Source organism: Oenanthe melanoleuca, chromosome 28 (genome assembly GCF_029582105.1).
Source record: "Oenanthe melanoleuca isolate GR-GAL-2019-014 chromosome 28, OMel1.0, whole genome shotgun sequence".
Lineage (NCBI taxonomy): Eukaryota > Metazoa > Chordata > Aves > Passeriformes > Muscicapidae > Oenanthe > Oenanthe melanoleuca.
In genome coordinates, this window is record NC_079361.1 from 1351697 (window position 1) to 1371873 (window position 20177).

Genomic DNA, 20177 nt, shown 5'->3' on the forward strand with positions numbered 1-20177 from the left:
CCACACACACACACACACACACCCACACACACACCCACACACCCACACCCACACCCACACTCAGCACAGCCCTGCACACACCCACACCCACACCCACACCCACACCCACACCCACCACACCCACCACACACACCACACCCACACCCCCCACACCCACACCCACACCCACCACACCCACACCCACCACACCCACACCCACACCCACACCCACCACACCCACCACACCCACACCCACCACACCCACACTCACACCCACACCCACACCCACACCCACACCCACACCCACAACCACACCCACACCCACCACACCCACACACACACACACACCCACACCCACCACCACCACCAGCCGGTCCATCAGCCGGTCCAGCTTCGTTTTCTTCCGCTTGATCTTTCCAGAGTTCCTCATAATTTTGGAATCCAAGCCTGAGCAGGAAACGTTTCCAAAGTGAAAATGCAAGTCCCCAGAAGGTTCACCTGCAGGGCAGTGAGGCTGCTTCCCCCCACAGTGACACCTCCCCTCCCTCCATCAGTGCCCCTGGAGCTGCACATTAAATGTGATGCTCACAGCAGCTCTCAGCCCTCCCACAGCTCCCCAGCCCTCAGCTGACCTGGCTGGGCTGGATCTGGGATGAGGAGAGGTTGGAACCTCCTCACCTCCCACCAGCCATCCCAGCACCACCAGGACACACCAGGCAGCTCCTCCACCTTGTGCCAGCTGGGAATCTGGTGAGCCTTGGTCATCTCACAGCGAGGGAGATGGGGCTGGGGTGGGAACAGCAGGAACAAAGAGGAGGTTTGGATACTGCTGGGAACCAGGGAAACAGCAGCCTGGAGGCCCTGCCTTCCTCAGGCCTCTACAAGCTCAAGGAATTATAACAATGATTATGCACCTGCAGGGTGTGTGAGAGACGTGATGTTTTGAAAAAAGGATGTTTTTAGAGAGGTGTTGCCTTCTTGGACCAATGAGTCTTTTCTATTTTGTTTTTCACAGATTACCCTATATATGTGTGTGTATATATATATATGTATATGTATATATGTGTATATATGTGTATATATGTGTATATATATTTGATTTAAATAAAGCTCTCTTTCTCTCTTGCTTCTCCATCACAGGAGGAACTGTGTTGCATTATATAAGCCTTAAAATGCAACAGAGGTTCACTGATACCAATAATCAGCCTGGTTTAGAGGCTGAGAGAAGCTTAAACCCTTTCTGGTCAAAGCCTGCCGAGGAAGAGCGTGGGGTGGGAGAAGAAAAGCATTGGATGAAGACCATGGATGTCACAGGACAAACTGGCTTGTACTGGGCAGTTGATTCTGGCACACATGGGAGAAGCAGCCTGGCCTGATGGACAGGACTGCAGGGAACAGGGACAGGACAGACTGGGATCCAGGAGGGGTTTGACCCAATGGGGGCCTGCAGAGGCTATTGCTCAGCCTGAACTTTGAACCAGTCTTAGTGCTTGCCCAGGAACAGTAAGAAGGGTATTTAAGGTGCAGCTGAGAACAATAAAGTGCTTTTTGTCACATGGATCACGGAGTGCTGGGTCTCTGTCTCAGACCCAGCACCATCCACGTTCCACATGGACACCCAGGCTGGCACAGGGAGGGAGAAGCATCTCTGGTGAGCTGAGCTGAGCTGAGCTGAGCCCTGCCCACCCTGCCCCGGTGCTAGAAGTGCTTGGGCCACTGTAAGATCCTGGTGGTGCCGGGGTTGGTGCCCGTCCCATCCCATCCCAGCCCATCCCAGCCCATCCCATCCCATCCCATCCCATCCCATCCCATCCCATCCCATCCCCTCACAGAACATCCCAGCCCATCCCAGCCCATCCCAGCCCGCTCCAGTCCATCCCAGCAAGCCCATCCCAGCCTATCCCAGCCCATCCCAGCCTATCCCAGCCCATCCCAGCCCATCCCAGCCCATCCCAGCTCATCTCAGCCTGTTATATCCCGTCCCAGCCCGTCCCAGCGCATCCCAGCCCATCCCAGACCATCCCAGCCCATCCCAGCCCATTCCAGTCCATCCCAGCCCATCCCAGCCCGTTCCATCCCATCCCAGCCCATTCCAGTCCATCCCAGCCCATTCCAGTCCATCCCAGCCCATTCCAGTCTACCCCAGTCCCTCCCAGCCCATCCCAGTCCATTCCAACCAATTCCAGCCCGTTCCTGTCCACCCCAGTCCATCCCATCCCGTCCCATCCCATCAATACCCATCCCAGTCCATCCCAGCCCACCCCAGTCCATCCCAGTCCCTCCCAGCTCATCCCATTCCATCCCATCCCGTTCCATCCCGTCCCATCCCATCCCAGCCCACCCCATCCCCTCCCAGCCCATCCCAGTCCCTCCCATCCCCTCCCAGTCCGTCCCAGTCCCTCCCATCCCCTCCCATCACGTCCCAGCCCATCCCAGTCCCCTCCCATCCCCTCCCAGTCCGCCCCAGTCCCTCTCGCCCCACTGGCCTGCGTAGAGCACCAGTCCGTAGCAGCGGCGGGTGTTGCGGACGCGGCAGCCCCGCAGCAGGAGCCGCTCGCTGCCCAGCCCGTGGCTGCGGCCCCGCCAGCGCAGGCGGCCCCTGAAGCTGTGCAGGCGGCTGTTGGGCTCCTCGCACGTCACCCGCCCTGCCGCAGCACGGTCAGGGCCAGGGGGGCCTCCCCCCTCCAGCCCCAGAGTCCCCCCAAATGCGGCTGCTGGGGGCTCTGGGTCTGGCAGGGTGGGATCTGGGGGCTCGGGTTAAGGGTGATGGAGGTGCTGGGACCTCGCTGGGCTGTGAACTGTGAACAGCCCCTCATCCCTCTGGGAGAGGAGTTCTGCACCCCGTGAAGGAGCAGCAGGGGCTGAGCTCAGCTCTGGGAACCCAGAGCTTGGTTCTAGTGGGAAAATCAAGATGCAGGGCAGGAGGAAGGTGCAGAAGCCTGATGGATCCATCACAGAAGTGATGGAAGTGCCTCCCCACGAGGCCTCTGGCTGCCAGCCTCCTGCTGCACTGATGGGGACCGGGGAGCAGAGAATTCCCAAGGCTGAGTCCATCCCATCCCGGGGGGACCGGCCACACTCCCCCACCCAGCAGACTCACCATCGAAGGCAGCCATGCTCTCCTCGCTGCCCAGCTCCTGGTGGGTGACCAGGAGGGCCTGTCTGAACTTCAGATTTGTTTCCCTGTGAGCAGGAGCCAGGGAAAGGAGAATAAAACAACCCTGTGGGGTGACAGAGCTGTTCATCCTCCTGTTGGGCCCGTGGGACAGAGACAGCCATTAATTATCAGGTAATTACACGAGAGGTGGCAGTGAAATGCCAGAGAGGGACCTGTCATGCCACTCTGCAGGGACCCTGCCATTAAATCAGCCTGCACAGGGAGGGGGAGGACGGGCTGGGGAGGAGCTGGGAGATGGAGACACTGGGCACAGGTGCTCTCACCAAGCTTTGGCACTCCTCTGTTTTCAAAATCTGGGGCTCAAATCCGCATTTCTCAGTCTGCAGGTTTGGGGTTTGGAGGATTTCACACACCTTGTGGTTTCTCCTGAACCCTCCCAGCGCTGGGGGGTCCCCAAGACCAGAGTCCCCGTCCCTGTCCCTGTCCCCGTCCCTGTCCCTGTCCCTGTCCCTGTCCCTGTCCCTGTCCCTGTCCCTGTCCCTGTCCCTGTCCCTGTCCCTGTCCTCACCCATCAATGTCAGCCGTCTCCACATAGCACAGGCTGCTGGGCTCGGAGCTGCAGAGCAGGAGCAGGTCAGCCTTGAGGAGCAAAACAAGGGGCAGAGAGCAGCTGGGTGAGCCCCGGTGGGGGATGTGGCCCAGCCCAGGAGGCTGTGGCAGCCCTCACCGGGACCACGCTGTCCTTGCGCAGCCGGACGATGTCCCCCACGCAGATGTCGCGCCACTTCTGCCAGCGGAACCTGGGGGAGGGTTCAGGGGACAATCCTGCTGCCTGCAGAGCAGTGGGACGGGGGGCTGGGGGTGTTTCAGCCCGTGCCTGTCCCACATTCCTGCAGCATTTGGTCTCCAGATTCCTGTGCCACCTCCAGGGGGCTGAGCACGGAGGGTGGCACAGGACCCGTGTGTCACATCCTTGTCCCTGTTCCCACATCTCTCCCTGGAGCAGTGCTGAGCAGGGACACGGCTCTGTGGCTTGGATGTGATGACCTGCAGGAATTGTGTGGCCAAGGAAAGCCTCCCCCTGCACATCACAGCAAACTGGGGCATTTTTAAACCTGCTGCCTGTGCTGGGTTGGTGTGGCCAGAAATGTGAATTCTGTCCCCATCTGTTAACCCAGCTGGGGCAGTGACCCTGATCTCCTGGCACACATTATCTGCTCATGGGCCATCTTTAACCCAGCTGGGCAATCATCTTTATCTTCCCACAGCCCATCCTCCCTCCAGGAGATATCTCCTGTTCATGGCCAGTGAGTCCCAGGGCATGACTGATAAAATTCCATCATCCCATGGGAGATGCTCCAGCCAGGGGAGCAGCCAAGCCTTTCCTGCCCAGATAAAAACTGAGATTTTGGACAGCAAGTTTCCATCTTTGCACTGGATTCCAGAGGAAAACCAGACCTTTGCACATCATCCCTGGAGCTTCAGAGGAAACTGCACCTTCTCCAGGAGCACTGCTCCAGCTGAACCACATCTGCCCCTGCAGGAGGATGCAGCCACCATTGAATGGGACTGTGCCAACACCCTGACTGACTGACGGGTGTCAGCTTGGATTCTGACTCTGGCAGGGCTGGGATTGTTCTGTGTAATACTGCATTGCTATTTTAATTTTCCTAGTAAAGAACTGTTATTCCTAATTCCCATATCTTTGCCTGAGAGCCCCTTAATTTCAAAATTATAATAATAATTTGGAGGGAGAGGGTTTACATTCTCCATTTTAAAGAGAAGCTCCTGCCTTTATTGGCAGACACCTTCACACCAGGACACTGCCCATGACCAATTGTACAGGAGGACCTGTGGCACATTTTGGGAGCTTGCAGAGACCCCTCCTCAGCTGCTCAAGGGTTCTCAGCACTTGGGTGTGGAAAACACAGGCAGAGCCCCCCAGAGCCCCTCACCTCCTCCCAGCCAGGATTTCACAGGGCCTGCTGTTGATGCTCCTGTCGCTGCGGTGCCGGCCCTGCACACAGGACAGAGGGAGGGCAGGAGCCGTGCCAGGCTGCCCTGTCCCACCAAAACAGCACCTGGGTGCCACCAGTCCCTCCCCAGCCCCACACCTGCGTGCTGAGCCAGGGGAAGATGTGCTCTGATGAATAAAGAGGCTGAATTCCCCCCCAGGTATTTCTGGGGACCAACCTGGCACTACAGCCCGAGGTCAAGGAGTGAAAGATGACAGAAATGGGGTTTGCACCCCAAGGACAGCAGCCAGGGCGTCACAGCTTTCATGAGGGAAGATAAAACCACATGTGGATGTGGTGAGTAGAAGACAGCTCAGGACTGATGGGCAGCAGCAAGCCCTGAGCTCCTCAGCTCCCACAAGGGGCCGGTCCCTGCCCGTGTCCCCAGGGCCACACCCCTCACTCACGATGTCATCGATGAGGTCCCGCAGCCCCCGGATGAGGAGAAGGCAGCTCAGGGGGAACAGCAGCGTGTACCAGGGCAGCGTGGAGATCTCAGGGAAAGTCTGCAGAGGGAGAATTGTACACCCCTGACAACTCCTGTCCCACCCTGGGACACCTGGGGTGACTGACGGGGCAGGAACCGCTCTCAGAATCTTCAAATCAATATCTCTGTTACAGACACCTCTTTTGATGGTTTCCACCCCTTTTTGAGGTGTGAAATGCTCCTGGGTATCTGAATTTGGAGGGATGAACTTCTGTTTTGGTGTGGTCAGTGTGAGCTTTGTCTACGTGCAAACCAAACCCATTTTATAGAATCATGGAGAGGTTTGGGTTGGGAGGGACCTTAATTCCCATCCCATCCAATCCCTGCCATGGCAGGGACACCTCCCACTGTCCCAGGCTGCTCCAGCCCCAATGTCCAGCCTGGCCTGGGACACTGCCAGGGATCCAGGGGCAGCCACAGCTGCTCTGGGCACCCTGTGCCAGGGCTCCCCACCCTCCCAGGGAACAATTCCTGCCCAATATCCCATCCAGCCCTGCCCTCTGCCAGTGGCAGCCATTCCCTGTGTCCTGTCCCTCCATCCCTTGTCCCCAGTCCCTCTCCAGCTCTCCTGGAGCCCCTTTAGGCCCTGCCAGGGGCTCTGAGCTCTCCCTGGATCCTTCTCTTCTCCAGGTGAGCACCCCCAGCTGTCCCAGGCTGTCCCCAGAGCAGAGGGGCTCCAGCCCTTGCAGCATCTCCGTGGTTCCTCTGCACTGGCTCCAGCAGCTCCACGTCCTCCTGCTGCTGGGAATCTTTGATTTAAACCCCCCCAGAGTTCCCAAAGACCCCAAACACGTGGAAAAGCCACATCCTGGGGAACCTCTAAGCCTGGATTCCCTGCTCTGAGCTCCAGAGACCCCCTTGGGCAGAGCCTGGCACGCTCTGGGTGCTCCCTGTGCCCAGCCCACCTGCAGCAGGATGACAAACACGAAGTAGACGTTGGCCATGCGGTGGAACTGCTCGTAGAGGTTGAGGGGCAGGAAGGTGAGCAGGTTGTACTTGGCTGTCCTGATGGCATTGCCCTGTGGGGGAGAGGGGTCACAGCCAGGGTCAGCCCAGAAACCAGGGACTGCTCTGAAAATGCCAAAACATTCTGCTGTTCTCAGGGTTTCTCACAGCACAAGAGATGCCCTCCAAAAAATTATCAAAGCTGTATTTATCAAATATTTATCAAATTTGATTTATCAGATCCAAGGGCCATGTAAAATTGAGACCAAAATCATTTGTTTGTGGGTTTGTTCCCCATGTGGGCCACTCAGCAAGGGCTGGACTCTTGGATTCTCGTGAGTCCCTTCCAACTCTGAATATTCTGACTGTGATCTAAAGCTCAACTCACTGACTTCAATATTATTTAGCTGAAAAAAAAAAATTAAAAATCTGGTTTTGCTCGACACATTTTGAAAAGCCTTTCTCTTGATTAGACCAGACTAAAAGGTTTCCTTCACACAGTGCTGCTCCTTCTCTGACAGCTCTGGGGCAGGAGGGAGCAGCACTTCTCCCCCTGGGGGTGTGTGTGACCCTCCACCCTCTGGGGACCCTCTGCAGCATCTCTGCCCTGTGCCCCAGCCAGCCCTGCTCAGGGCTGAGGGCTGGGGAAGGGGAGCCCAGGGCCCCCCAGCTCACCGAGTATTTCCTCTTGCTCAGGCAGAAAGCAAATTTCTTCCTGACCTGCCTGTGGTAGCTGCGGTCGTTGGCCCTCACCTCCCAGGTGAAATCTGCAACAGCAAGAGGACACTGAGCCATGCCCTGGGCACAGGGACAGGGACAGGGACAGGGACAGGGACAGGGACAGGGACAGGGGCAGGGACAGGGCACAGGGACAGGGACAGGGACAGGGACAGGGACAGGGCACAGGGCACAGGGCACAGGGCACAGGGCACAGGGACAGGGAGGGACAGGGACAGGGCACAGGGCACAGGGCCAGGGCACGGGGACAGGGACAGGGCACAGGGACAGGGACAGGGCACAGGGCACAGGGCACAGGGCACAGGGCACAGGGCACAGGGACAGGGCACAGGGCACAGGGCACAGGGACAGGGACAGGATGTCACTGCTGGGGACTGTCCAGGGGCAGGGGGACTGGGCTGGGTGTCAGTGATGGGGACATTGAGCCATGCCCTGGAGCCAGCAGGGCACAGGGACAGGGACAGGGACAGGGACAGGGACAGGCACAGGGACAGGGGGTCACTGCTGGGGGCTGTCCAGGGGCAGGGGGACTGGGCTGGGTCTCAGGGACAGGGACAGGGACAGGGAGAGCAGCACATTGCAGAGCTGCAGGGCTGCTGCCCCCGGCTCAGGGTCCCCCTGGGCTCAGGGCTGGTTCACAGCTCAGGATGAGCCCCCAGTCTCTGCTGCTCCAGGCACGGTCATTCCTCTCCCCATTCCATTTCTGCCATCCCAGTGCAGACCCTGCCCGGCAGGGAACATCCCAGCCCTGCCCCAAGCCCATCCTCACCCCAAATCTTCTTCCCCTTTTCACAACCGTGCCCCACGTTCAACTTCCCTGTGAAGTGTGTGAAAGCCGGGACAAGCCCCAAACCACACCCCTGGCACACTGACCTGGCAGCTGCTGCTCCCCCCCCGGGCCATCCAGGGCTGGCTCCTGCTCAGCCATGCTCTCCACTGCCAGGACCTGGGGACAAGGACAACCACAGGCATGGGGAACGCTGAGCAGGGACAGCCTGATCCCACTGGGGTGCTCCAGCTGCACGAGGCTCCAGGCCAGGACACCCTGTGGGAAGGACACTCTCCCAGGCAGCCTTAGCCCATCCCAGCTGCCTGGGACAACTCAAAGACATTTTTGCCCTCTGGGGAAGTTACAGGAAATGATTTGAAGTCACTGGTGAGAGCTGGAGCTCTCCCTGTGCTGCCATCCCAGCTCCATCAGTGACAAGGATTCCCTCACACTCGGTGGCTCCCTGCCCCTCCTGCAGGGATGCTAGGGAAGATTAATTAATGTTTGTGAAGCACTTTGTGATCCTCACATGAAAGGAACCAGTGAGGGATAAAGCATTAATTACTTTATTATTAAATAATCCCAGAGAAGTCAGTCCCTGCCGTTATTTCTTATCTCTCTTCTTTGATCACTTTTTCCATTCTTTCACCCAAAGTCTCAACTTCTCTCTTGCTCCTCGTGGATGTTGGTTTGTCCCAGCCCACTGACAGATGCCACTGGCTGAGCATCCATCCTCATTCTCTCTCAAAGAGACCCAAACACCGACAGCACCTTGGCCCCTACAGCCAAGGAGAGGCTTTGATCCACAAAATCCTCCTTTACCACCCAGGACTTGAGGCTGTCACTGTCCTTGGGTCTTAAATGACACCCCTGAGCTCAGCACACACAGTCCCAGAATGGTTTGGGTTGGGAGGGACCTCAAATCCCATCCAGTGCCACCCCTACCCTGGCAGGGACACCTCCCACTGTCCCAGGCTGCTCCAGCCCCAATGTCCAGCCTGGCCTGGGACACTGCCAGGGATCCAGGGGCAGCCACAGCTGCTCTGGGCAAATCTGGGCCCCAAAAGTTGCTTTCTTGGTTTTCACAGCACAGGTGAGGAGGAAGGAAGGGTTTCAGGGAGCTGCTGGGACACTCCTGCTACACCCCACAGCTCCTGCTCCCATTTGTCCCACAGAAAAGGGGGAGCAGGAGGAGCAGGTGGATACTGGAGGGATGAGATCTCTTCCACACAGAGACCCCTCAATGCCCAGACTGGCTGTGACCACTCAGTTTAGGCAAAATAGGATTTGACACAGAGAAATGCAAATCTCCCCGCTGTGACCCCACTGGTGTCCTTGTCCCAGGGGTGCTGCCAGCTGGGGACACCTCTCCCTGCAGACAGACAGGGCTGGATCTGACTGCAGAGGGACAAAGGGGGGGACAAAGGGGGGACACCAAACTTCTCCATCTCCAGCTCCTGCAAAGCACATTGCCCTGTCTCCTCCCACCAGAGGGATGAGCTCCCCTGGGACAGGGACATGGGGGATCTCCTCAGAGACCATAAACAGAAAGGGATCCACAAAGGGATACAGACACAGTGGACAGGATGAGCCTCAGAGTATCCATGATGGAGAAAACTGAGTCACCTGCTCACAAACTCTGCTCCCTTCCCTGGCAGTGTCCCAGGCCAGGCTGGACACTGGGGCAGCCTGGGACAGTGGGAGGTGTCCCTGCCAGGGCAGGGGTGGGATGGGATGAGCTTTAAGGTCCAACCCAACCCATGCTGAGGTCCCAACCACGGGCAGCCAGGGCAGGGCAGGGCTGGCAGCTGGGATGAGCCCTGAGCCTCAGCAAGCTCCTGGGGAAGAGGTGCAGGTTCAGGCTTGGAAATCCAGAGCCAAGACTGCAAAGGGGACCAAGGCCAAGGTCAGACACACTCCATCTGCTGGGACAAGACAGCTCCAGGAACAAGAACACAGCACAGCAGAGTGTGGCAAAGCTGGAGCCAGACCCACCTTGGGGCTTGGTCTAGAGCTGAGCCCTGGCTGAGCTTCCCAAGCCCAGGGAGGTGGGTGGGGGGTCCCAGGGTGCTGCTCAGGGTCTGTAACCCTGGCTGTGCCCTCGGGGCTCTGATCACAGGCTCAGAGCATCCTCTGCCCTCCCTCCTGGCTGCAGGACAGCGATATCTAAGTGAGGCTGGCAGTGAGCAATGCCAAGGTGTTTTCCTGGGCTCGCTGCTTCCAGACCAGCAACGCCAGGGCTGGACCCTGCCCTGAGCCTCACCAAGACACGCTGGAATTCCTGAGTTATTTGTGGTTATCCTGCTCCCCTCGTGCTCAGGATCAGGCCTGAAGCTGCTCATGTCCCCACTGTGTGCTCAGGATCACCATGAGCCCCGAGCTGGCTGCACTCAGCAGCCCAAAGCATCCCTGTTCCCAGCCAGGGCCAAACAAAAGCACGGCTTGTTGAGCACCTGCAGCTGGCACAGGCAGGACACTCCATGGGGCTGGGAATGCTGCCTCTTGCCAGGGCCTGGAGCAGGGGAAAGGGGAAAAAAAGGTGATTCAAAGCACTAGAAAAGTATTTTTAAGGAGGTATCCAAGAAACCTCAGTTCCAAGAAAGGTCTTGACAAACCTCACTCATCGCCTCAGTAATCAGAGATTAAAACTGCACTTTGGGGAGGTGGGAACAGGCTGGAAGTCGGTGCCAGGGCTCCCTGCCAGCCCCAGCCACACGGGTGGACTGCCTGGACAGCCAAACCCTGCTCTGGCCCCAGCCCAGAGCTCCCTGGGGGGCCAGGGAGGGCCAGCGATGGCCAAAGGCACAGGACATCCTTCCACTGCCCCACACTCAGTGAGCCCAGCAGGGAGCCCTTAACCCACGGGATGTTCCCCCAGATCAGCAGCTGGGATGAACCAGCCCGGCCCGCAGGGAATGCCCCATCCCAGAGTGTGAAACATCCCCGCGGTGCTGCCGGCTGCTAAGAACCCCCAAAGCGGAGCTTTCTCACCCCAAAATGCCGCTCTGGGCTACTGGAGGTTCGCATGGCTGAACAGAAGTCAGGTTTAAGCAGCACCGGGCACGGCGCCACCAGGGTTTGGCCCAGGGTGGTGAAACACGCGGAGATTTATGTCCCTGGCTGATCCGAGCGCTGCCACGGGAATTCTGAGGAGGTTTTGTTGTTTTGTTCCTGAAATCACGGGCTCAGCGCCGAGCTCGGCTCAGGAATGGGTGAGACGCAGGTCGGGCACGGGCAGTGCCCGCAGCCGGGGGCTCCGCTCCGCTCGCTGCCCTCCTGCTCCTTCCCGCACCAGCCGGCGGCGACAGGACCGGCCCGACCCTTGTCCCCTCCCGCGGCTGCTGCTTTGTGTCCCTGGTCCCAGTGTCCCAGTGGGACCCCAGCCAGAGCCACCCCGGGGACGCCAAACCCGCTCCGGCATCGCCCCCATCGCGACAGGCGACAGTGACAGCCCGGGCCGGGCTGGGGGGGGACGGGTGTCACCTCCCGTTGTCACCTCCCGTCCCCGGCACGGCGGAAACGCCCCCGCTCTCCGGCCGGGCGGATCATTAAAGCCTCTCCAGGGTTATTCCCAGCTCCCAGGACGTGCCCGAGCCATGAGTTTCCCTGCGCTCGCCCTGTTTTCCACCGCTCGGATGGGTTCAGGTGAAAAGGCGGCTCCGCCAGCCCCGAGCGCTGCTCCGTGCGCGGCATCCTCCGGCACCCCGGAGACCCCCGGCGCCCCCGGCCGTGTCCCCCCCACCCCGCTGTCACCGGGCCACGCTCCCCTCGGGGTCCCCGTACCTGCACCGATGGCAGCGCCGCGCTCCTGCCACCTCCGCGGGACTGCTGCCACCGTCCTGCCCCGCATGGGGACAGCCCACGCCACACCCCGCAGGGACCTGCCCCCTCCCCTCCCCTCCTGCCCGGAGTCATTGTCCCGGTTCGGACCGACCCGAGCCGCTCCCGTGGGTCTGTCCCGGCTCCGGGACACGGTGACTCTGGCGGGGTGTCCCTGCCACCATCCCGGTGGAGCGGCAGAGGGTCCCGCACTGGATCCAGGGCAGGGTGGGCACGGGGCTGGGCTGGGGTCACTGGGGAGCACTGGGTCCCCCCAGAGACCCCTCGGGGGGTCGGGCCGTGCCTTGGGGACAACCAGCAGTGCCAGCACCGGGACTGAGCCCAGCTGGGGACAGAGGCACGTCCTCAGTGACGGCAGCTAATGAGGCCAGAGCCTGTGTCCGCCCCGCACTCATCCTGTCACCCGCAGTGGTCCCGCATCGCCGTCATTACGTTAATTACTGCCTGCAATTAACCGCAGAGTCCCGGAGGCGATCACCCAGCGCCAGCCCCACAGTCCATAAAGCATTAACTGCACAGCCGGGAGCGGCTCCTGCCGGCTCCGGAACCGTGCCTGCTGTGTCCCCGTGTCCCCACACATGTCCCCATGTCCCTATACATGTCCCCATACGTGTCCCCACACGTGTCCTCGTGGCCCTTTAAGTGTCCCCATGCCCACATACGTGTCTTTGTGTTCTCCTACGTGTACCCTGTACATGCCACTACATCCCCACGTTCCCATACATGTCCCCGTGTCCCTACATGTGTCCTCATGGGCCTGTGTTACACGTCCCCACATCCCCCTGTTCCCTGTTCCCACACATATTCCCATGTCCCTGTGTCCCTATACATGTCCTGATGTCCCCACCTGTGTCCCCATGTCCCCGTACATAGCTCCATGTTCCCCTGTGTGTCCCCATGTTCCCACTCGGTGGCACTGGCAGCATCTGACCTGCAGTGGGGACAGATTTGGGGACCATCCTGAGGTCGCTGCTCAGCTCCCGATAGAGGGACAAACCCGTGCCGGGCTTTGTCGCTGGGGCTGTGCCGAGCCGAAGGGCAGAGCTGCCGTTCACTGTCCCGCGGGGCTGCTGACGGTGGCACAGGTTGGGAATAAAGCTCGGGGGCTGCTCGGGGGCTGCTGGGGGGGTCCCGCCCGAGGGGAGAGTGCGGGCAGGGCGGGAGGTTGGGATCCGCGGGTCTGAGCAGGGACAGAGGCCACAGCGGGGCCGGGACTGGTTGGGGTCGGAAGGGAATTAAAGCCCGGGCGGGGCAGGGGCACCTTCCACTAAACCGGGTGCAGCCCCTTCCTCCCTCTGCTGAGCCCAGCACCGCCTGTCGCTTCTGCGGCCATCCCGCAGGGCTGGAGCCGCACCCACGGGGAATTTCAGTGTCTCAGCCCTCACCTGCCATGTTCGCACCCACGGGGAATTTCGGTGTCTCAGCCCTCTCCTGCCATTCCCACCCGCTGCCCCCTGCCCTCCTGTCACCCCCCAGCCAAGGTGGCCGCGGCTCCGCAGGAGGGGCCAGTGGCCATTCGGGGTCCCAGAGCCCGGCACAGCCCGGCACAGCCCGACACAGCCCGGCACAGCCCAGCACAGCCCAGCACAGCCCGGCACAGCCCAGCACAGCCCTGCACAGCCCAGCACAGCTCGGCACAGCTCGGCACAGCCCGGCACAGCCCGGCACAGCCCGGCACAGCCCGACACAGCCCGACACAGCCCAGCACAGCCCGACACAGCCCGGCACAGCCCTGCACAGCCCGACACAGCCCGACACAGCTCGGCACAGCCCGACACAGCCCGGCACAGCCCTGCACAGCCCGACACAGCCCGGCACAGCCCGACACAGCCCTGTACAGCCCAGCACAGCCCGGCACAGCCCAGCACAGCCCTGCACAGCCCAGCACAGCCCGGCACAGCCCAGCACAGCCCTGCACAGCCCTGCACAGCCCTGCACAGCCCGGCACAGCCCTGCACAGCCCGACACAGCCCGGCACAGCCCGGCACAGCCCGGCACAGCCCGACACAGCCCGACACAGCCCAGCACAGCCCGACACAGCCCGACACAGCCCGGCACAGCCCGGCACAGCCCGGCACAGCCCTGCACAGCCCTGCACAGCCCGGCACAGCCCTGCACAGCCCTGCACAGCCCGGCACAGCTCGGCACAGCCCGGCACAGCCCGGCACAGCCCAGCACAGCCCAGCACAGCCCAGCACAGCCCTGCACAGCCCAGCACAGCCCAGCACAGCCCTGCACAGCCCGGCACAGCCCGGCACAGCCCAGCACAGCCCAGCACAGCCCGGCACAGCCCTGCACAGCCCGGCACAGCCCAGCACAGCCCGACACAGCCCGGCACAGCCCGGCACAGCCCGACACAGCCCAGCACAGCCCGACACAGCTCGGCACAGCCCGGCACAGCCCGGCACAGCCCGGCACAGCTCGGCAGAGCCCAGCACAGCCCGGCACAGCCCGGCACAGCTCGGCACAGCCCAGCACAGCCCTGCACAGCCCGGCACAGCCCAGCACAGCCCTGCACAGCCCGACACAGCCCGGCACAGCCCGGCACAGCCCGACACAGCCCGACACAGCCCAGCACAGCCCGGCACAGCCCGGCTCTCGCTGCCTCTCGCCTTTTCCGAGCATGAGGGCTGCGTTTGGAGGAAGGAAAGGAACTTCCAGCATCCCACCCCCGTGTCCCCCCCGCAGCCACAGCGGGGGCTTTGGGCACCCGGGAACGAGAACGGCCGAGGTCACCCTGGCAACAGAGGCCAGCGAAGGCGACATTTTCCCAATCAATCGCCCTCTGCAATTAGCTGACACCCCCCTCTCCCTCCGCGTGTAATTAAGTGAGCGCCGGGAGGCCGGAGCAGAGGGTGTCCCTGGGGCGCCGCGGTGGCTGTCCTGGTGTGTCCCCTGCCTTGTCACCGGGGGACTGTCCTGGTGTGTCCCCTGCCTTGTCACCGGGGGGGGCTGTCCTGGTGTGTCCCCCCCCTGGCACAGGGGGACTGTCCCTGTGTGTCCCCTCCCCGGGAGCTGCCCCTGGCAGCCCCTGCGCTCAAGGGAAGAGCTCAGTTCACCCCCGAGCCAGGTTTTCAGGTTTTTCCCTCTCCTCGAGGACCGAGCATCTCCAGGTGCCCCGTTCCGAGCAGCTACGGAGCCCCCACTTCAGCTGAGCATCTCAGCACCCAGGTGGGGACAGGCAGGGCCAAGCCCTGGAGCCACGCTCAGAGGCAGAGGCAAAGCCACCCAAAGGTCTAGAGAGCAAGAAAACCCCTTCAGATGGTGATGCCCCAACTCTGGCAGTGCCTCGGGAGACAAGATCTTCCAGAGAAAAATAGGAGGGACAGAGCCCTGAGGCAGATCCTGAATATGTCAGGTGTCATCAAATCCCAGAGTGGTTTGGGTGGGGAAGGACCTTAAAGCCCATCCAGCTCCACCCCTGCCATGGCAGGGACACCTTCCGCTGTCCCAGGCTGCTCCAAGCCCTGTCCAAGCTTTGTGTCCTCCTGTCCCTCCACACTCCTGTGAGTGCTGCTCCCTTGGGACCAGGGCTCTTAAAATCCTAAAAGTCCCACCTGCCTCCACCCTTGAGCTGAAGGAGGCTCAAAGGGTCCCTGTCACCCTCCAGGCTCCAAAAGAGCAACAAAGCAAACGATGGCACCTCAGGTGACCTGCACGGGGGGGACACGCAGGAGAAAAGGGACCCGGGGGAGGGGGTGGCACTGAGGTCCCTGCCGGAGCAGCCAGTGCCACAAAGGCCGGCGGAGATGGCTGAGAACACGAGCCAGGCGTGACTTTTCCAGCCTCCGGAGCAGCGCTGCCATCGCCGAGCCATCACCCGCGCGTTAAATAAAACACATTGCCAGTGAGGTCATCTAATGGCCCATTATTTTTTTATTTGAACTTTTTACCTTCACCTCTTCCTCCGTGCTGAATCAGCTCTTTGGCTCGGCGCTTTAATTCCTGCCGCATCTGGGAGATTGATAGGGGCTCCGGGGGGAGCAGCCGGGATGAGCCCGGGCACCCCTCGGGCTGGGGGGTTTGCACAGAGCCGCGGCCCCCCCGCCTCGTTCAGTCCATGGCTTTGGGATCGGGGTTCTCTCCGAAAGGAGCGGAACCGGTTTCATCCCTTTTGCTCGGCTCATCCCGGCGGGCGGAGGGTCCTGGGGGCGCACGGGGCAGCCAGAGCTGGGGGCGGTGCTGGGGGAGGCTGCGGGATGAGGAATCACGGAATGGTTTGGATGGGGCAGCACCCGAAAGGGCAGAGGGGGAACGGGCTGGGACCCCGCGGGGCTGAGACCCTGCTCACCCCTCAGCCCGTGCCCGGGAGGCGCCGGTGTCACTCCGAGCCAGAGTGGTGTCGGGGGGACACCCGAGGGGCCACCCACAGCCCCCAGCAGCAGAACAGAGCCTTGTTTTCACTGCTGGCGCAGAATCACGGAATGGTTTGGGAGGGACCTTAAAGCCCATCCCATCCCATCCCATCCCATCCCATCCCATCCCATCCCATCCCATCCCATCCCATCCCATCCCATCCCATCCCATCCCATCCCATCCCATCCCATCCCATCCCACCCCTGCCCTGGCAGGGACACCTCCCACTGTCCCAGGCTGCTCCAGCCCCAATGTCCAGCCTGGCCTGGGACACTGCCAGGGATCCAGGGGCAGCCACAGCTGCTCTGGGCACCCTGTGCCAGGGCTCCCCACCCTCCCAGGGAACAATTCCTGCCCAATATCCCATCCAGCCCTGCCCTCTGCCAGTGGCAGCCATTCCCTGGCTCCTGTCCCTCCATCCCTTGTCCCCAGTCCCTCTCCAGCTCTCCTGGAGCCCCTTTAGGCCCTGCCAGGGGCTCTGAGCTCTCCCTGGATCCTTCTCTTCTCCAGGTGAGCACCCCCAGCTGTCCCAGGCTGTCCCCAGAGCAGAGGGGCTCCAGCCCTTGCAGCATCTCCGTGGTTCCTCTGCACTGGCTCCAGCAGCTCCACGTCCTCCTGCTGCTGTTCCCAGGGCTGGGGCAGCTCTGCAGGTGGGGTCTCACCTGAGCAGGCAGAGGGGCAGAATCCCCCCCTCCCCTGCTGCCCACGCTGGGGGCTCAGCCCAGCACAGGGGGGTTTCTGGGGTCAGTGCCCATGGCTGGGGCAGCTTGAGCCTCTCACCCACCAACACCCCAAATCCTTCTCCCCAGGGCTGCTCTCCATGTGTTCATCTCCCAGGCTGTGCCCAGGGCTGGGATTCACAGACCCAGGTGCAGGACCTTGGACGTGCTGAACCCTTCTCCACCTTGGGGAAGGATCTCCTGGCAAGCCTGAGCAGCCCCTCCCAGCTCCAGGATGGCTCCAGCACCTCCCCTCCACAACCCCACAACCCATTCACAGGCAGAGCAGCCCCAGACTCAGGAATGTGCATCTAGTCAACACTCTTTTATTAAAAACAATTACAAAAAGTTACAGGCTACAATCGTTCTGTACAACCCAACCAAACCTCTGGTGCCTGGGGAGGCGATGGCAGCGCTGGGCAGGACTGGCTCTGAGCACACCCATGGCGTGGCTGGATATGGTTCCACTCTCCCAGGGACATCCCCTGACACAGACAACCCCCCCACACCCCACCCCAAAAGCCTCAGTTTAGGCTGGGCCCTGGGGAAAGGAAGGGGAGATGATGGAGGTCCCTGGCAGGATTCCTGCCTGCCCCAGTCCCAGGAGATGGATTGAGCCAAGCAGCTCCACAAGCAGGACACCAGCACAGCATGACCATGGTAGAATGGCCTGGCTTTTCCAGGGAAGGAGCTGCTCTGGGAGGGCTGGGAAGCAGGGGCTGCCTGCTGAGGAACAGGTGAGAGGCAAGAGCCAGATCTGAGACCTGACTGCTGCTCCAGGGACATTCCACCGCTGCAGCCAGGGGTGAAGATAAATGGGGGATAAACATGGGAAAGAGGCAGAAGCAGAACAAACCTTCCCTCCCCAGCTGGGAGGAACTGAGCTCTGTCTGTCCCACAGCCTGGGCAGGAACAGCACTGATCCCTGCAGGCAGTGGGACATGGGACAGGCCAAGGTGTCCCAAGGCAGGGAAGGAGCACAGCTGGATGTGGAGCACTGGGGGAGCAGCAGGGAGCTGTATCCCCAAAACCTGGGGTAAGGAACAGGCTGCCAGAGGAAACACAGATGGGCTCAGCAGTAATAGCAGTCTTTACAGCCCCACTTCTCCTGGTGGCTCCCAGAGCCTGGCAGAGAAGGCACCTCCCTGCTCCCAGGGGCAGCAGTGGGATGGGGAGTTCACCAGGCCAGGACATCCCTGTCCTGAACACAGCCCAGCCCACGCTCCTGCCACAGCTGGGACAGCTGAGCAGGACATGCAGGGGACACACAGCTGTCCCCAAACCCTGAGCCCAGCAGGGTACAAAGCACCTGGCTCTGACAGGAACCAAACCCCAGCAGCTCCTCTGCCCCCAGACTGGCACAGGCAGCCCATGCCAGGGACAGAGCAGCCACCAAGGGACACAATTCCAGTGCTGCCAGGAGGGAGAGGAGTCACTGCCCTGGGAAGGGGCTGAAGGTGCTCCCTGACCCCAGCTGAGACCCCATCCATGGGGACTGCTGCCCCAGCTCTGCTGTCCCCAGAAGCAGCAGGGTCTGGGCAGAGGGACCCAGCAGTGCCATCCAGCCTGCCTGGGCTCTGTCCCAGCCAGGGACAGCCACACTCAGCAGCTGCTGTGTCCAGGTGCCAGACACACAGCTGGGTCCTTCGCTCTCTACACAGCTCCCAACATGTAAACAAGTTGAAATGAAGGATTTTTCCCTATTGCTTCTGCCTGTAGCAAGTCCCTGAATCAGGGACAGGCTGGTGGGGAGTCCTGCACACTGCTGAGGCCACCCTTAGGTGTAACCTTACCTGCATACCCCAAAATCCTTGTTCCCTGAACACAAGCTGACTGGGGCCCTGCTGGAAGCTGAGGGTCAGGGAAGGACAGCTTGTCCTACCCTGCAGTGATGGGGTGCAGGCTCTCCCTGGCTCTGGGAGCTGTTGTCCCTGTCCTGCACGTGGCTCCCTGAGGTCTGGGCAAGGTGTGACACTCGTGGTTTCCCCCTTTGCACTGACTGCAGAATCAGGTGCCAGCCAGCCCTCAGCTGGGGCACAGCAGGTGGCAATTCCCAATCCCACCTCACTCCTCTCCCTCCAGCTGTCAGAGCCAGCTCCCTTCATTGCACCAGGATCTCTTCCCAGGTGCCTGATCCTCAGCTCTTGCTTCCCACACCAGTTACACAATCCACTCACAGCTTCCTGCCCGACCTTCTTCCATCTCCCCCCTCTCCAAAAACTGCTTTGGAGTACAGAGGCAATTTAAGTTACATTTGGGGGAAAAAACCAAAAAAGTTAACGATCTACCTTGAACTGAACCAGAAAGATCCTTCTGCACATCTCCAACTACCTCTAACAAGCTTCTCCTAGGAACCAAGAAGTTCTGGTTGTGCTACTCAAAACCACCTTGCCAGGCCCACAGGGCAGTGCTTGGACCCCAGAGAATCGCTCAGGTGGAGTCTGAGGATCTGAGAGGCACCACCTGCACAGGGGGCTGCAGGTGTGAGCCCTGCTGGGATGGCTGGGGAGCAGGAACATGCTGCTGGCACAGGGGGACAGTGGCTGTGGGCATTTATTGCACTGCTTCTTCCCAGAGGTGCAGAACAGCAGAGACACGAGGAGCAGCTCATCGCTTCACTTTGGCATCCTCCTTGATCTTCCACACCATCAGCTCCATGCAGGCCCTGGCATCCTCACTGGAGTCGTGTCCTTCCACTGGGGACACAAACACAGGCCTGGCTGTGACCCCTCTGCTCCCAGCACAGGGGGTTCCCTGCAGCACAGCCACACCTGGGAGCCCCAGCCAGGGATTTATAGAATTCCACAGAATCACAGAGTGATTTGTGTTTTATGGTTTGTTCAAGCACATCCAGTGCCAGCCCTGCCATGGCAGGGACACCTTCCATCCTCCCAGGGAACAATTCCTGCCCAATATCCCATCCAGCCCTGCACAGGGAGGCACAGGGAGGCTGAGGGAGGCACAGGAGGCACATGGAGGCACGGGGAGGCTGAGGGGGGCACAGGGAGGCTGAGGGAGGCACAGGAGGCACAGGGGGCACAGGGAGGCTGAGGAGAGCACAGGGAGCAGAGGGAGGCTGAGGGAGGCACAGTGAGGCACAGGGAAGCTGAGGGGAGCACAGGGAGGCACAGGGAGGCTGAGGGGGCACAGGGAGGCACAGGAGGCTGAGGGGAGCACGGGGAGGCCGGGAGGCTGAGGGAGGCACAGGGAG

At 61.0% G+C, this 20177-nt stretch overlaps 2 protein-coding genes across 2 annotated transcripts in view; both read right to left on the reverse strand.

Moving 5' to 3' along the window:
* ATP8B3 (ATPase phospholipid transporting 8B3) overlaps positions 1-8260 on the reverse strand; it is a 20875-nt gene extending 12615 nt beyond the window's left edge. Inside the window, exons 1-10 of the mRNA XM_056512563.1 lie at positions 8156-8260; positions 7220-7311; positions 6505-6618; positions 5520-5618; positions 5053-5114; positions 3825-3897; positions 3666-3736; positions 3080-3162; positions 2466-2624; positions 338-426 (exon numbers count right to left, since the gene is read on the reverse strand). Of these exons, the coding sequence (XP_056368538.1) occupies positions 338-426; positions 2466-2624; positions 3080-3162; positions 3666-3736; positions 3825-3897; positions 5053-5114; positions 5520-5618; positions 6505-6618; positions 7220-7311; positions 8156-8210 (897 nt within the window). The 5' untranslated portion in view covers positions 8211-8260. The remainder of the gene's footprint in view (positions 1-337; positions 427-2465; positions 2625-3079; positions 3163-3665; positions 3737-3824; positions 3898-5052; positions 5115-5519; positions 5619-6504; positions 6619-7219; positions 7312-8155) is intronic.
* Positions 8261-17272: 9012 nt separating this feature from the next.
* REXO1 (RNA exonuclease 1 homolog) overlaps positions 17273-20177 on the reverse strand; it is a 43526-nt gene continuing 40621 nt past the window's right edge. Inside the window, exon 16 of the mRNA XM_056512544.1 lies at positions 17273-19662. Within this exon, the coding sequence (XP_056368519.1) occupies positions 19574-19662 (89 nt within the window). The 3' untranslated portion in view covers positions 17273-19573. The remainder of the gene's footprint in view (positions 19663-20177) is intronic.